Raw genomic sequence first — 16,215 nt, 5'->3', positions numbered from 1 at the left:
GTTTTTTTGTGTGTGTGAAGAAGTGCAGTTGTGACAGGACAGCTAAGTGAAAGTACTGTTGTCCTGCAGAGTCATGCTTTGCTCATTCTTCATGTACATGGAAAAGGCATGTGTGGGGGAGAGTAGGCTTTAAAAAGACTGACTCCATAAGAGTTAGTGTGGCAAGGTGTGTATTGGTAGCTTGTAGAAATGGTGTATTGGTAGATGAAGATTTGGCAAGGAGAGCAGACAGAAGACTGCTGAAATGTCAGGACTTCTGCAATTTTCATGGTTTTTAAAAAGAAAGCTGAAGATCAGTGTACACAGTACATAAGTTTAGCATTGCAGGGTTCCAAGAGGACAAAGTCTCCAGAAAGAGGACCAGTGAAAATGATATGTGAGAATCTTGAGGTGCCTGCATCAGAAGGAAGGAAACCAGCAACAAAGGGACTAGACCAGGGAAGTCAACTGGTGTCTTTGACCAGTAGGTAGAACAGGAAAGCCACCAAGTTCAGCTAGGGACCAGCAGTAGCAGAAAAATTGTGCCAGATGAGGAAAGGTGGCAACCAAGCACCAGTTGCACTTCAGTTTATAGAACCAAATTTTAGATGTACTTCTGATTTTGGGTATATTTCGACTAGATTCATATATTGTGCTAACTCATGGTTTGAATAAACCACAGCTGGATGACATACTAAGCTATAAATCACAGTTTACAAACCTCAGTGGTTGGTTTCATACAACACCCTTAAAGCCAAAACACCAAACTACATTATGGCTTGATGTGATAGCTGAATGCCATCATGTTCAGCTATCACCACCCAGAGTCCCTCTGGTGGGAAAAGATGGGCGGTGACAAATTTGATAAATAAAAAAAATGTTGCCTTTACCAAAAGAGCTTCTAATTAGAGTCATGTACCATATACCAATTGAGTCCTATACTTATTGTGCCATATGAATTATACCTGGATTCCCACAATGGTAGTCCAAAGTGTGCCCACCATTACTGTTCACCAAGTTCCCTCCCTTTCATTTCTCAGATTTTGTAATTTTTTTTTAAGCAGCAGCCTCAAGCATAGTAAATACCAAGACATATTTAGAAAACAAAATGATAGCTGCCTATAGACCATCCTCATGTGCACCAATCCCTTAGGGGCCCCTCTCTCAACCAATGATCTATTATTTCCCTACATGGGCCAGGTTATCATTACTCTAGATCTTAATGACTGTTGCACTGTAGCTCATTAGAGAGACTCCTGTGAACTCTCTTACTTTGAAGTGAGCCCTTTGGTAGCTCTAACCAGAGGGGTCTGGGAAATAGGTGCTCTCCCCAACTCAAAGCATCCCTGGGTGTATTCTAGGACAAGATGTTTCTAGGCCAGATCCCTAATATCTGCCCTACATCATACCTTCAAGCACAAAGGATTGTGCGTCCCCAACTTTTGCCTGGACCCATTCCACACCCCAGAGATGGCACATGGCTCAAGCAAGATTTGCACTGGGCTCAGGGGATCTGCCTCCAACAAACAATAAGGGGGTTAAAGTAGTTTGTCTCCTACAAACAGCAAATCAGGAGAGATGAGTGTCCTACCCCACAATTAACAGATAGATTGGGAAATGAGTTGGCCAGCTGTTCACAGCCAGCAAGATACTGCCATTTTGCAGCATTCTCTGTGGAAGTGTGAGTACATTGGCCACAAGACTACAATTAAGAGATTTGTTGAGTGGGATGGAGCAGACAACATATCTTATAAAAATAGTAACTTTGCTGCCTCAGATGCAAAAGTTGGCCTTACTGGGTCAGAGTATTATAAACTGTTAACACTGACTCTCCCTGGGATTTTGGTTATAGTATATCAGCTATCTCCAATGACCTAAAATAGTAGTTGGCACTTACTTTGAAGTACCTTTCTGGTCACTGCACGATGGATCCAACAGTCCCACCCTGTTTAGGAGGAAGAGACTGGAGCATTCAACTGGTCCGAAGGTTGAAATGCAGGTTATTTTACTGCACCATTCTGTTACATGTTGTTTTTCCATTCGTCTGTCTGTCTTCACCAGTTACTTATTAGAGTTGTTATGATAAAGGAAATAAACCACACTCAGGTGTTTCCTCCATGGGATAAAAAGCCTTAGGTCCCAACTTCTATTTAGAAGAGGTGGAGTTAACCCTCTCCTATCAGATCCCCTTTCTGATAACCAGAAAGGTGGTTTGCAGTAAAACCAACTACCACTATGTCAACTCATTTGTGAGTGTGCCCCATAATATTTTCAAAATTCCAAACATGTTTTAATATTCTGGAAAGATAAGGAGCCTTTGAATTGTACCCTAGATGTGCAAAAAACCTTAAAAATAAAATAAAATCTACATCTGAAATTACTGTGGATTAGTAGATTTAACAAGAAGGGTGAAACCCAGTTCTAGTTAGCAGAAATAGTTTCTGTTGTAATTGTATGGAAGGATGATTTCCTCTACCACAGCTTTAAACATCATCTTGGTGATGTCTCAGTCCTCTGGAACTGTATTTGACCATGTCATAGGTAAATTCAGGATGTAAATTGTAGTCCAACACCCTGGGAGTTGCCACAAGGGGGAAGGCTAGAATGGAACATTATTTCTGAACAAATGCTAGTGGCTTCTCCAGAATGCACTTTAACCAGAAGACACTGCAACCAAATCCAGCCAAATAAATTAGAATGTAAAATTTGAACCATCAAATCTCTTACCATTATAGCTGTAGTCATTTGCATCAAGTTTATATTCTCTCAAAAACCAATTTGAGTAATACTTCCGCATGTAATAACTATGAAATATATGAGTATGGGGAATCTAACCTGGATCAACTGATGGGGGTCTTCTGCTGATTGCTACTTCTCCCATTTAATAAAAGCTATAGTAGGTCTAACTTGGAGCTGTGTTATTTATTCATAGCATTAAATTGTTCTTGGAAACCACAGAGCCTAATTATGCAATCCACAGTTGTAGTAAGACTTTTCTTTCTTTTGCTTGACTTACAATACCTCTACTGAAACAGACCAGAACTACAACAGAATCCCTTAATCGGTGTATGTTATAAACTGGATTACCTAAAGGGAAAAAGAACACACTTATATCCTTATAAGGTAATGACAAGCTTTAATCGTGATTCTTGTTCCAAGAGAAAAAATAGCCTAAACGGATAAGGTGTATTAGAAGATTAATAGTTCCTGATTTTAAGTAAATCTACAGTTCAATCTACGGTTTGATATTCCCTGATCCAGTAAGATGGAAAAGAGTACACTGTATATTTAAAAAGAGCTGGTATGTGCTATTTTAAGGCATGATCAATGCTTTCCTTAATTGTAGATAGTTTCCAACTTGATTATTACAATTATTCCAAAAGGTGTGTTGAATAGTTGTAAAAATTGTTTCTTCAGACCTTTTAAAGTTTAAGAACAGTTCGGATGCTGCAAGTGGAAAGAAAAACAACTTCAAATTGTGCAGTTATACTGTACTGTAAAAGTAAGTTTTCTTACTGTCTTTACTGGAAACCAAGACTCATTTTTCCCCAAATTATGCAAGGCTTGGCTTACAATCACTAAGAAGATAACCTTTTACAGGAAGGGAACATACTGAGTTATTTTTCTTTCAGATAAATAAGAGGTTTGAGAAAATAAAATGGAGGTCAATAAAGGTTTTTGTATTCTAAACTTAAAGTACCTTTATTCAGCATAAAGATACTGGACAGATCACACTAACATAAATCAAAGGATTGTTTGTAATGTAAGAAAAAATGCTCGTAACTCCAGCCTGTGCACTTTTCAGACGTGTGGACTACAACTCCCAGGACAGTCGGCAATGTCCATCTATTTGCCTAATCAATGTCATCTTAGCAGCTTAAACAGTTTTGTTTCCCCTTTTGCTTCCCCTTTTTAGCAGCTTCTTTATGCACCAAGATTGTTTGTTATGTGTATTTGTATATTTCCATGTGAGCAGCTTTTGTAAGACAGACTGGCTGATGTATGTAGACAGAGCTCAGTTACCTTTTTTTTTTAAATGGGGTACCTTATTTTACAGGGAATTAATTTTAATTGGAGATTATGAATGCAAGTAATCAGATTTTTTGAAGGTCCTGGGCACGTCCTTTTTTAAAGACTGCGGCTTCCAGCAGGTATATTCATGCACATGCAAATATGACAAATTCACAAGTTTCTTGGGGAGGGAGAAATCTCCAGGAGTAGTTTCACCTGAAGCAGGCAACCCTCGGTTGACATGGTGGCAGGTGGAGGATTTTTGTGCTCCATTTTTGATCAGTACATGTTTTCTTTTGGGAGATCATCTTAAATTCAGAGTCATAGTTTTTCACATAAATAACAGTACCTTGTAGCTCCCATGAATTCAGCAACCCTTTTCCTATCAAGTGCAACTGGACAGTTAGGTTAATTAGTCTCTTTCTGATACTCCCTCCCCTTTCCCCTCTTTTTGACATTCCCCTCCTATTCTCTTCCCAGTGTAACAGATTGCCAGGAAAAGACACAGCTTTTAAATTTAAGATGAGGGTTGTGCTCACTTGACCCTCTCTCAGAGGCTTCAGGCTGCAGTCTTACGGCCCATGGGATTAACTAGAGCAAGCTGTCCTCTCTATAGGCAAAGATGGACCTTCACTCTTAAGCAAGTTGCTGAAGCAACTATACTCCCACATCAGAAAAAAAACCACCAGGAAGTTTAAGATGGGTCAACTCAAAACCTTGGAAAAATATTCCAGCACCCAAACTGGCATGCTGGTATCACTTCCCGTTCAAAGGGATGCCGATCCAAGCAACATAAAATGGTTAAAAAAGAAAAAAAAGCTGAGCCAGTACCAAAAAACTCAGAAAGAGGATGCCAGTTGTAGAGGTAACAATGCTAAAGACAGCCAGTTTGGTCTAATGGTTAAGGTGCTGGGCTAAAAACCAGGAGACTGAGAGTTCTAGTTCCGCCCTGGGCATGAAAGCTGGCTGGGTGACCTTGGGCCAGTCACTCTTAGCCCAACTCACCTCACAGGGTGGTGGTTGTGGGGAAAATAGGAGGAGGAAGGAGTATTTGGTATGTTTGCTGCCTTGAGTTATTTATAAAAATAATAAAGGCGGGACAGAAAATTTCAAAAATAAATAAATAAATAAATGGCAATCCTGTGCTTATCTAACTGCAAGTAAGACCCATTAGTAGAGTTTATCTCTAAAAAGGCATATGTAGGATTGCACTTATAAACTTAACACACAGCAAAACACTTACCTCTTTCCAGCATGCATAAGTTCAAAAGCTTCATTAATTTTTTCAAAAGGTAGAGTATGGGTCACAAATTCATCCACTTTTATTTTTTTGGACATGTATTCAGCTACCAGCTTTGGCATGCTGTCCACGCTTTTCCAACCTGGCAGGCAATAAAATGATTACTTAATGCAGCATCAGCACAAGGTTGACTACTCCTATTAAGCCTCTTTGCAGCAATATCAGGAAACAATTCAAAACTAACAAAAATGGATTCAAAAATTTGTAACAGGGAAGTCTTCAACCACCGCCAGCCTAAAACAGAACTAAAATGGTAATCAAGTCTCTAATAGCTTCATTAAAAATGAAGCAAAGGACATTTAACTTTCTTCATAGGCAAAAGTTGTATCCCACATAAAATAATTTGTGTGTTATTTTAAAAATGATATATCTTACCATGGTTTAAGGAGGATTATGTAAGAAGGATATAAGAAGGATGACATTCTAAAAGTTACAGAAACTTTTCGTTTAGAACATGGGAACACAAGCAATAGCAATCTCACTGTTACTTAAAGTGCTGCCAATTTTCAGTAAGTCTCAACAGTTTTAAAACTGGAGAAGGGGGAAAGAAAGCATGGAGGAGATACTGGTGCTGGGCAGAATGTAAGAAAAATTATGGGTATGTCTACTCTGTACTTTGACCACACTCATTTTCCCCTCTATCCACATACAGCTCCCAACACATTCTAGAAGACCTATATGCAGTCTTTAACATCAAAATTGGGCACTTTAGTGAGAGGAGATCCCATTTTTAATAAAGACAGGGTGGGACTTAAATGCTGTAGGTCTCTTGCAGGGGTTGCTCTTCAGATGTTGGGAGTTCCAACTTCTATCAGTACTTGCTAGACCACCCTTTCTCAACCTTTTGACCCTGGAAGAACCCTTGAAATATTTTAAGAGACCTTGGGGAACCCCTGCACATTCAGGCTCAAATACAGGCCAGAAGTTACAAAATTATTATATTTGTTTCATGGAACCCTGGTTGAGAAACCCTGTACTAGACTGTCAATGGAGAAGATCCCAGCCCAGCAATGTCAGTGGTTGTATCCCAGCAAAGCTGTACCTCCAAAGGCAGTCCCTTTCCATGTTCGTCCAGTAACCAGCTGGAAGGGACGGGTAGCAATTTCTTGACCAGCGCCAGCAACCCCGACTATCACACTCACTCCCCAACCTTTATGACATGCTTCCAGGGCTGCTCTCTGTTGAATGTAGAAGGGAAAAAAGAGGCAACACATTGAGATGAAACAAGAAACAGGAAAGGCCATAGCTCAATGAAAGGGCACAGTTAAAATTCTGAGAAGACATTTTCCATGCTCCTGTAAAACAGCTAACGTAAGGGTGTGGCCAATCACAAAGCAAACATTTAGCAGACTCTCAGCTAATAATCCCATACCCCAAAGGGTTATCATTACAAAGCTTACCACTGCCTATTTTCTGGGGAGGTGAACAAAGTTACAAGCGAAGCACTGAGTACAGATACTGCACCACTAGGATATCTAAGAAGTATCCTTGGAAATAAAGATGAAGCTAGAGACCCATGCTTTGCTTTTTAGCATACTTTCTACCCATTTCATTTTTTTATGTAAAAGAATCTTTAAAAATAAAATCAGGTGGCTCCACAGAAGAGGTCTCAGATTGTGCTTACCATGACACCAACATTCCCGATGCATTCAAATGAGTAATCTACTCCTCCATCTGTCAACTCAACCAGAGCTTCCTGAATAGGCTTCTTGAAATCCTCAGGGCTGATGCATTCTGTAGCCCCAAATTCCATGGCTTTGGTAAATTTGCCTTTGTTGAGGTCAACCCCAATGATCCTGGATGCACCGGCCACCTTACAGCCCATGATAACTGCTAGCCCAACTCCACCCAAGCCAAAGACAGCACAGGTAGAACCAGGTTCAACCTGAAAGAAAATGTGACAGTTCAACTAATGGCATGGGAAATAAAGCTATAGAAAACAATTGTTACACAGGGAAAGTTCAAGGCTTTTGCAAAAGACTAAGCCAAGCTACAGCTATAGTCTGTTCTTAAAATTGACAAATGTAACTTTAAAGCACAATACTTTGGGCAAGTTCACCCATCACATTGAGCTATACTGTGGTTAGGTTTCATCTAACTCTGGGCCATGATGAAGATTAGATAAGCAGAAAGCATTATGCTCAATCCATAGCCATGATCCGTTCTTAGTTCAGTTGTCCTGCAGTGGCCCTGTATGTCCTCTTAACCTGAAGAATAATAGAATAATAGCTAGTTTATTCTCAAGCATCATTAGTCTGCCTGGAAAATGAGGTAGGCCGAAGGCAAGAATGACAGTGTCCCTGTGGCTGTTCATTTTCCACCACTGAGGAATGGTCTTTTTTAAACAATTGCTGAGGAAAATTCAACCTTCTCCCACTACAGGTCCAATGGCTTCTCCTCCAATTGGATCCTGCACACCTGTGTTTTTCTATAGCGCAAGCATGGCAGAAAGTGCCAGATGAAGAAAGGCTGGGTTATTGGCCAGAGAGAGGAAGAGGAGGACTGGCAAACCAGCACCCACAGCATGGAGAAGTCTCATTTCTATAACTAAAACTAAGCAATGGGTAGCATTACCTGCTTTGATACCTACTGCTAGGTTTTACTCTACAAAGGTAGAGCAGCAGCAGAAGGCCAAAGAATTTCATTTCATAGGTGTTTGACCCTAAGCATAAAGGTATCTCTGCTTCTATGTCCACCTAACCAAGACTGTATTACATAGGCTACAAGGAGCATCGGAAACAAGACTGCTGTCAGGTTTTGTGTGAACACACATACACACATTCCTGTCTAAAAGCTGCCATTCTCACTGCAGAAGTGGAGTGTAGGCTTGAGAAAACAGTGATGGCAACTTCAGTTTGATCTGTGTGCTCTATACTGAGGACTACTACCTCCACTGCCAGCCTCCAGCCAGTTTGCTTATAAAAAGGAGCCTTAGAGCAGGTGGTCTAAAGGCCTTTCTTTCCCCACTGAATTCAACGACAGCCTGTATATAATTTTTTAAGAAAACAATGGCTTGGTGAAGCACAATAACAGCTTGCTTTGCACGGAACACTGAACTCCAAAGCGATTGTGTTATGGCTTAGCGTTCCATGTAAACCAGCCAACTATGGTTTATTCAACAGACCATGGCTTAGCACAGCAGCCAATGTCACCTTTTCCAGGTTGCTTTTCTTCCATGAAAATAAGGAATTAGCTGACAGTGCCTAGTAGAAAGCTCTTGAGTTAATAACCAACAGAAATAGAAAGAATTAAGCACCTGCAAGTGTACCTCTGCTTTCAAGTGAAGCCTCCATGGTTTCTTTCCAGTAAAAAAAATAATGGAGGGGGGGATTTAAAAAAAATGGGGGGGCACACAGCACACAGCTCATCTTCATAGGGGAAATAAGAGGGAGGGAGGGAGGGAGGGAAAAGAAAAAAGAAAAGAAAAGAGATTCTTTCCTAAAGCATTACTCTAGTTCAGCATTTCGCAACCTTGGCGACTTTAAGATGCGTGAACTTCAACTCCCAGAACTCCCCAGCCAGCATGCTGGCTGGGTATCCTGGGAGTTGAAGTTCACACATCTTAAAGCTGCCAAGGTTGAGAAACACTGCTCTAGTCATTGTGTTATATTATAGTTTGGGATTAAAATGACCTTGTTTAAAAACAAAATTGAGAGGGAAGCAGATGTCCTACCTTTGCAGTGTTCAAAGCTGCCCCGTAACCTGTAGAAATTCCACAGCCCAGCAGGCAGACTTTGTCTAAGGGAGCTGAAGGGTCTATTTTTGCCAGGGAAATGTCAGCAACCACTGTGTACTCTGAGAACGTGCTTGTTCCCATGAAGTGGAGAACTTGCTTTCCTTTGCAGGAAAACCGGCTGGTACCATCAGGCATCACTCCTTTTCCTTGAGTGACTCTGCAGGTAAAAAAATGCATCATTCAGGTATCACATGAAGTTATCAGCAGGCTGTAGTACAGACCTAAAACCATGATTTGGTGCATTGTGTTTTGTGTTTAGCAAAAGTTTGGGTTGGACACATCACAATGAGACGAAACTGAGTTAGTTTTAGCCTTGCAGGCTATATGAAACAAAGCATTGATTTGTAAACCATGGATTAAGATTTAGCATGCTATGTGAACCCAGGCAACAGTAGCCAATTCCACAAGCCATAGGGCAGGCAATCCATAGTTGGCATGTACCCCTCAGCCACATTTTTGGGTCTTCCAGAGCAACCCCATATTACATCTGTAAACACTACTGGGTAGGCAGACATGTGTAAAGACAAGCCGTAAAACAGGGTAAAAAGGTGTTACTTGGATATCTTGATTTATGAAATACCTCACAACTCCTCCCAAAATGCAAAATGACTCCAAAATCATTACACCTATCCCCCAATGATATCACAGTGACACCAGCAATGTGACTCTCAGAGGCAAAGTCTGCTTGCCTGGGTTGGTTAGGCAAACCACAGCTCAGCCCTTTGTGTCAACCAAGCCCACAGGTAAACCTGCTTGCTTGCCTGGCCAGTGTCTTTGGAAGCTAAAGACCAACTCGTGATTTCTCTCCGTAGAAATCTCTTGGAAGGAGGGTTTAAGGTCAGTCCAAGCTCACTTTACATACGCAATCTTTATCAGTGTTAAGTCAACTGTGATTTAATTTAACTATAATTATCGTAACTGTTGCAGAAAGGGATCCTACAGGTTTTGGCTTGCCTTATATATATTATCTCTGATTGCCAACGAGCTGACTCCTCCTCCAAGTTCTATATCCTGTTCACACAATCAGAAAGGAAAAGGACAGTCTCACACAAAGCTCTGAAATTCTCTCACACCTGGAATTGCAATGGGAAGCAAGGGTCTTCCAGTTTTCTAATTCTTAGCATACACCAAAGCATTTAGGAAAGGGACAGCACCAACGATGCTCCTCCATTTGAGCCAGCTTTCCTCAAACAAGTTGGATCACAAATCCCCATCCAGGGACAGAACAGGACAGAGAAGGATTTCTCTTGTGATCAAAGGTGAATTGTTGCCAAGAAGAGATATGGGTTCTACAGATGTGGGCTGCCTGGAGGCTTCATCTGTAGAAATCTGGCCCTGAGAAAATGTATCAAACCCCTCCTTGCTCCACAGGATAAGCAAAGCATGCACACATGCAGGGTTGAATTCACACATGGTCCCCTGCCTGAAAGCAAATAAAGCATATATTGGTTACTGTAACAGACAAACCAGGAAAGAAAATAAAAAGCACAAACCTTATTTTCTGGCAGAGATTCGTTTTAGGGTTTAAACAAAACTTGCATTCACCACACTGAGGAATATATAGAGGGATAACTGTGTCTCCTGAAAAACACAAAATAGTTCCAACTGACCAAAAGCACAGTGTGTTAAGCTGGAAATACTGTACTAAGAAAGTGCTGTGTTTTGTAAAGGGAGGTACAGATTCAGGCCAAATGAGACATACCACAAGGGCAGTAAACGGTAAAGTTCTGAGTTCCTCCAGCTTTAGAGATTCTAACTTTCTTAGAAAGTTCAGCTGGGCATTCAGCTGCCACTGACAACAGAATTTAGGTTCCCCAAGAGCAAACCAGTTTCCAATGCAATGGCTCAACTGGATTTTGCCAAGGGTTCCCCTAGAACAGTGCAATCAAATTTAGGAAGATGCTTGCCAATGCCTGAGGGTGTCATGTTCACTCCACTCATCTGAGCTAATCATTTATTTGTTCTTTTCCTCTCAGGGATCCCAGGCACATGCTCTGACGCTCAATTTCAATATGCCATCTGCTTTCCAATTTTATATTCACCACCACTCTTCTCCAACCTTGCAATTGTTTAGATACTATGGGACTACAACTCCCAGCACCCTCAGTAAGCAGGACCCAATTCTTGATAACAAGATAAGGAGTGCATTGACTAGTCCCTCCTCCATCACAGTACAGCAGGGCTAGCCACCCCTTGGGCCTATTCACACATTTCTCTGTTTTGAGTGGCTAAGAACTGTAGGAGGCATATCAGGGAACACACTGATGTCACAGGAGAGGTAAGGCAGATTGTTCAGTGCTCCCCATTCCCTATTTGATATATTCTGTTTTTGCCTTAAAAAAATAAAATGTGTGAAACTCAGTGCATTTTTTTTTACATATTTTGCAAACCAAATAGGAAAAATTATTATTTTTTCCTTTGGCCACCTGCTGCTGAATTTCAGCAGCATCATCTTATCACTCTGGGAGGCCACAAATTGCCCTCCTTACGGTAGAAGTTTTATTTTATTTATAGAAATAAAAATTCAGGCTGGCCAAGGCAAGGACTCAACTGTCCTTACAGAAATTTGGGGATCAGACATAGCCCATTCCAATCTGAGGCATGGATGCACAAGCAGCCTAAGCAATTCCATATTCATTCATTCCATCAAATATGCTTGATTAGAGAAAACCAAGAATCTTTGGACATTATATAAGATTAATGTGCATGCAATTATTCCTCTTGATGGAGCATCAGGAGACCCAACTTCTTACCCGGTTTAAATTTAGTCACTCCTTCTCCAACACTCTCCACAATCCCTGCTCCTTCATGACCCAAGATTACAGGAAAGCTCCCTTCAGGATCAGCACCACTCAGGGTAAAAGCATCAGTGTGACACACTGCAGTAGCAATAATCTAGGAAGTTACAATGAACAGTTGGATAGAGGAAGACAGAACATTCCCAGAACTCCTCAGCTTGTTTTTAGACATTAAAAAGACCCCAGGGCAAATTGTATTTCTGCAGGTAAGCTTAGGGACACTCTGCTGTGGTGTTTAAGAAAAAGAAGTTAGAATCCAAACAACAGAACAGAAACTGGGAGACTTGGTTCATATTATCACTCAACCATAGGCTGGTCCCCATCATTCAGCCTAACCTTTCCCCTAGGACAGTGATGGGGATAAACCAAGCAAAGAAAAGACCAGCATATACTCTGAGTTCCCTGGACAAATACTGAGATAAAAATGCAACAACAAACCTTTTGGCCTCAGCCCACCTGCAGTTTCAAGGACAATGACAGGGACCTTCTTGCAGATTATTGAAATAGCATATGGGAAGCATGACAGCAATAAATGATCATTACTAAAATCTGTGGCATCTTCAAGTTCACATGTAGTCTACTCCAAAAGCTTGTGTCAAAATCACTTTGTTAGCTGTTAAGGGAGAATCCCCTACTAGATGAACCCATAGTTGGGAATTCTGGGACTCATAGTCTCAACACTTCCAGAGGTCACCTCGTCAGGGAGGGATGGCTCAAAGATGCCGTAAGGCTCTATATTCTTTTTGTTTCAACAGACTTTCATGGCTACTACACTGAATACTTACAATTATTATTGCTAATTCTATTACTGGATCCTATCATTTGTCATGGAAAGCAAGAACTGTAAAGTATAAACACAGTCACCAAAAAATATGTTCATGGTCTAGCTTTGGCAATTAAGAGTAACTGCAATGGGTACTACAACCATGTGTGCAGATCAAGTGTGCAAACTCAACACTTGATTCATTACCTTGATACGAACTTCATGGGCTTTTGGAGGAGCCACTTCCACCTCCTCAATGGACAGTGGTTTGCCTGCCTCCCAGGCGACAGCCGCCTTACATTTGATAACCTAAAGAAGAGAAGAAACCTTGTAAACTCATGTAATGAATTCAACAGAGCCAACCACTTTTAATTCTTAGAATCAATCCCAACTTTTCCATTCAAGACTCAAGCTTGTTCACTACTGGAACTTTGGTGAGATCTTCCCAGGATTGAAAATGGACCTTCACTTCTAACAAAATCAGCAAGCACTCCAGGAGATGTTTTGCACACATAGACATGTTTAGAGAGTGGGGCAGAATCCTTAATTTACCAATATCATTTGGAATGGGAAATGTGGAAGAAATTTTCAGCACAGCACTATCAACTGCCCTTCTTTTTAATCTGGATTTAAGCTTTGTCTTGAACAGTTTGTTCAATTCTTACTGTAACCCACAAAGTAACTACTTGCAAAATCTGTCATCAGACTGAAACCAATTCATTACTTATGGAGCAAGGTTCAAAAACTGATGCCAAGTAAAATATTTGCAGTCTTCCAGTGTCCTTATCTTTACCAACTGGTTAAAGAAATATGCATTCATGTGAAAAAGATATAAGCATAAATGATCTAAGTATTATGCATAAATACATTTGAAAACACAGTAAAAGAGTAAGTTTTATAGGAAGTAATTTGGAATCTGAAATTATGTAGGACTTCTGGTTTGAGGAGCATATCTAAAATATAATACAAAGCATATCTAATTTATGCTGGCTAAAAGGCTGATTTCAAGCTATTTTTTCCATAACTTAAACCTTTAAAGTGTAAGATACAGTGGTCAGCAATTAGACATTACAAAGGGCTGGAGAAACAAATGTGATACATTACACAACAAACCAGTTTTTAAGCAGCTGCAGAATAATTTTTAATTCTTGTATTTTTAAAAAAATAGTCTGTATTCTTTTTTATAACTAACTAAAACAAAACATAAAAACCACCATATTATTCAGGAGAAATAAAAGATGCCCAAGATATGTCAAGCTGGTAACTGGAATCCTGCAGCTCTTGAGACCTGCCTTAGCAAGTGCAAAACTCTTGGAAGAGAGTAACAAAATACAGGACATCATATTCTATAAGCAGCTTTGATTATTCTGCAGCTGCTAGATTGGTTGGTTTGAACAGACATCCAGTCCAGCTGTGCGGGATTCTGAACACAAATTGTCTGGATATGCAAGAATCTCATTAGTACGGATTACAAGCGTTACTCACTGTCGCACAGAGAAAGCAACAGGTGAATGCTGGAAATTATAGTCCTAACGAAGTGGGAAAGTGGCAGGCTGGGAAAAGTTACAGGACTGTGTACACACATTAGTTTTCCAAAGGACACGGAATTCACTCCTTGAAAAATTGTATTACAATACAGTACTCCCAAATTCATCACTGCATGAGTGTATTCTGGAGATCAGGAGCAGAAGACTTATTTGAAGGTAATACTATTTTTCTGGGCTCTTCTACAGCTGAAAAGATTAAGAGGCTAACTGAGAAAATGACCCAAGTGAAACAAATATTCAAATACACGATTGTGTGAATACAAACTGCATGTTACAAAACTCACCAACTTAACCATGGTTTGTTGAATAGCTACTATCCATTGTACTCTCTCACTATGTTTAGAGTGTAAGCTATGATTTACAAATCACACCAGTTAGGTTCATGTAATCCCCAACCCAGAAATAAGCAAATCATGTTGGTGTGACCCCAGCTGATATATTTGGACGGATCGCGTGAGGAAACTAAATCTGAATGCAGGAGGCATTTTAAAAAATGTCTCATCTGGAAAGTGTTTTGTTTTGCAGACGAGAAAGTTGTCGTCTGAGATGCGACAGCCGTGGTACCCAGCGGCCTCGCCAGCGCAATCAGGGGCTCTTAAAAAAAAAAATGAGGAACGAGTGTCTGCCTTTGCCCACTGGAAGTAAGCCCTACTAAACTCTCTGAAGTTTTGGACAACCATGAAAAGAGATATGGCTGCAGTGGGAAACAAGCTGCAAGCTCCTGCCGCCCTTTCTCTGACCCCCAGGACCACCCTCGCCTATCCTCCCGCCTTTCACACGGCCCCTTGGCGAAGGCGAAGCTCGCCTGGGACCTCCTGAGCCCCAAGCGCGCCCTTCGCTCCCCGGGCACCGTTCCAAGGCTCCGAAGCGCAAACGCAAAGGGGTCTCCTCACCCCGCTCGCCATGGGACACGTGGATCCGACGAACCCGGATCACCCCCTTCAAACGGACCTCTTCTAAGGAGTCGGCCGAAGCATGCGCACTCGTCCGGGAACGGCCCACTACCGGAGGCGGGTCGAAGAGAGATGATGACGTCTACACTCGCGCCTCCCCGGTTTTCGTTAGGGTGGCCCACGAGCTCTAAATCCGCCTTCCCGAGCGAGTTAGATTCTGCCGGGTTCGATTGTTCGGGATTGCATGGGAGCGATTCCCATCGCGACTGGCGTTAGTCTCTCTAGGCTGCAAAAAATCAAGCCCCCTGCTAAAAGCTACAGAGAAGTTGAATTCATTCTGGCTCTACCAAGCACATTCTCGTAATCTCTTTCCTTTTCCTTTGGATTTTTCTCAACCCCGCTAAGCGTGGCGCTTTTTTCTAGGCTCTCATCCGTTTGCATCGCGTATCCAAAGTATATGAGGTTCTCTCCTGGACGATCTCCTCGATGGATTGATTGGTTTTTGGAATTAAGTTGCATCGGAGCTCGCTTTTTGTAGGCTCCGAATTTAGGAATCTATTATATTTGAAACAACAGAGCTCGGTAGAAATCAGCACTTGAGAAACTAGGCCAAGCGCGGGCTGCAAAATGTAGAGCAAAGGGAAATCAGAAAAGAGGGATTGCAAGATAGTTTTAAAGGAACATGTTAAATGAGCAGCTATTTTGATACACAGGTTAGGTTAGGTTTGCATATTGCGCTACCAAAATCAAGGAGACCACGTTATGACTTAGCACGGTGGGTAGACTAATCTTTCTACAGATCTTTTTTCAAACTAAGCAACGCCTGCCTAACCCAACAGCTATAGTTGGAATAGCTATGAGCAAGCAAACCATTGCTTAATTGATGCGCAAACAAAATATATGAAAGGATGTATTTCTAGCACCTCAACTCTGTTCTGGTTTTCAAACAATGAAAAGTAATCCTTCCCAGCCCTTCAGTTTGTAGAGGCAGGGGTGGGAAGCTAAACTAAGCAAAGGGTAGCACAGGTGACCAGAAAAACAGCACCTGTTGGATATTTATGTGTTGTGTGCTTGCTGGGAGCACCTTGCAGTGTAGGTGGGTGGCTAAATAGCTAAGTTTAAGCTACCAAGGTACCGATCACACACACAATGAAATAAGAAATGTAGAACTGAAAAAAGCAGAGAAAT

The 16,215-nt window shown here is 41.2% G+C and overlaps 1 protein-coding gene across 1 annotated transcript; it reads right to left on the bottom strand.

Annotated features, from left to right (window-relative positions):
* Window positions 1–3,095: 3,095 nt before the first annotated feature.
* Window positions 3,096–15,124, bottom strand: LOC134501733 (alcohol dehydrogenase class-3). The gene is made up of 9 exons (XM_063309637.1): window positions 15,028–15,124; window positions 12,795–12,896; window positions 11,780–11,921; window positions 10,520–10,607; window positions 8,964–9,183; window positions 6,915–7,175; window positions 6,333–6,468; window positions 5,234–5,372; window positions 3,096–3,426 (listed from the first exon to the last, which is right to left on the bottom strand). Exons 1-9 carry the CDS (start codon window positions 15,037–15,039, stop codon window positions 3,402–3,404), a joined length of 1,125 nt encoding a protein of 374 aa, XP_063165707.1. The 5' UTR covers window positions 15,040–15,124; the 3' UTR covers window positions 3,096–3,401.
* Between the last annotated feature and the right edge of the window lie 1,091 nt (window positions 15,125–16,215).

This window comes from Candoia aspera, chromosome 8 (assembly GCF_035149785.1).
Source record: "Candoia aspera isolate rCanAsp1 chromosome 8, rCanAsp1.hap2, whole genome shotgun sequence".
NCBI classification, from domain to species: Eukaryota; Metazoa; Chordata; class Lepidosauria; order Squamata; family Boidae; genus Candoia; species Candoia aspera.
The sequence above is the reverse complement of the archived record's forward strand: the minus strand, read 5'-3'. Positions and strand labels throughout refer to the sequence as shown.

Excerpts from the sequence above, each read along its gene's own strand:
- LOC134501733 (XM_063309637.1), bottom strand. Across the intron at positions 9,184-10,519 it reads AATCTCTGCCAGAAAATAAG|AGTCACTCAAGGAAAAGGAG; the intron begins GTTTGTGCTTTT and ends TTTTACCTGCAG. Across the intron at positions 5,373-6,332 it reads GAAAGGGACTGCCTTTGGAG|GTTGGAAAAGCGTGGACAGC; the intron begins GTACAGCTTTGC and ends ATTGCCTGCCAG.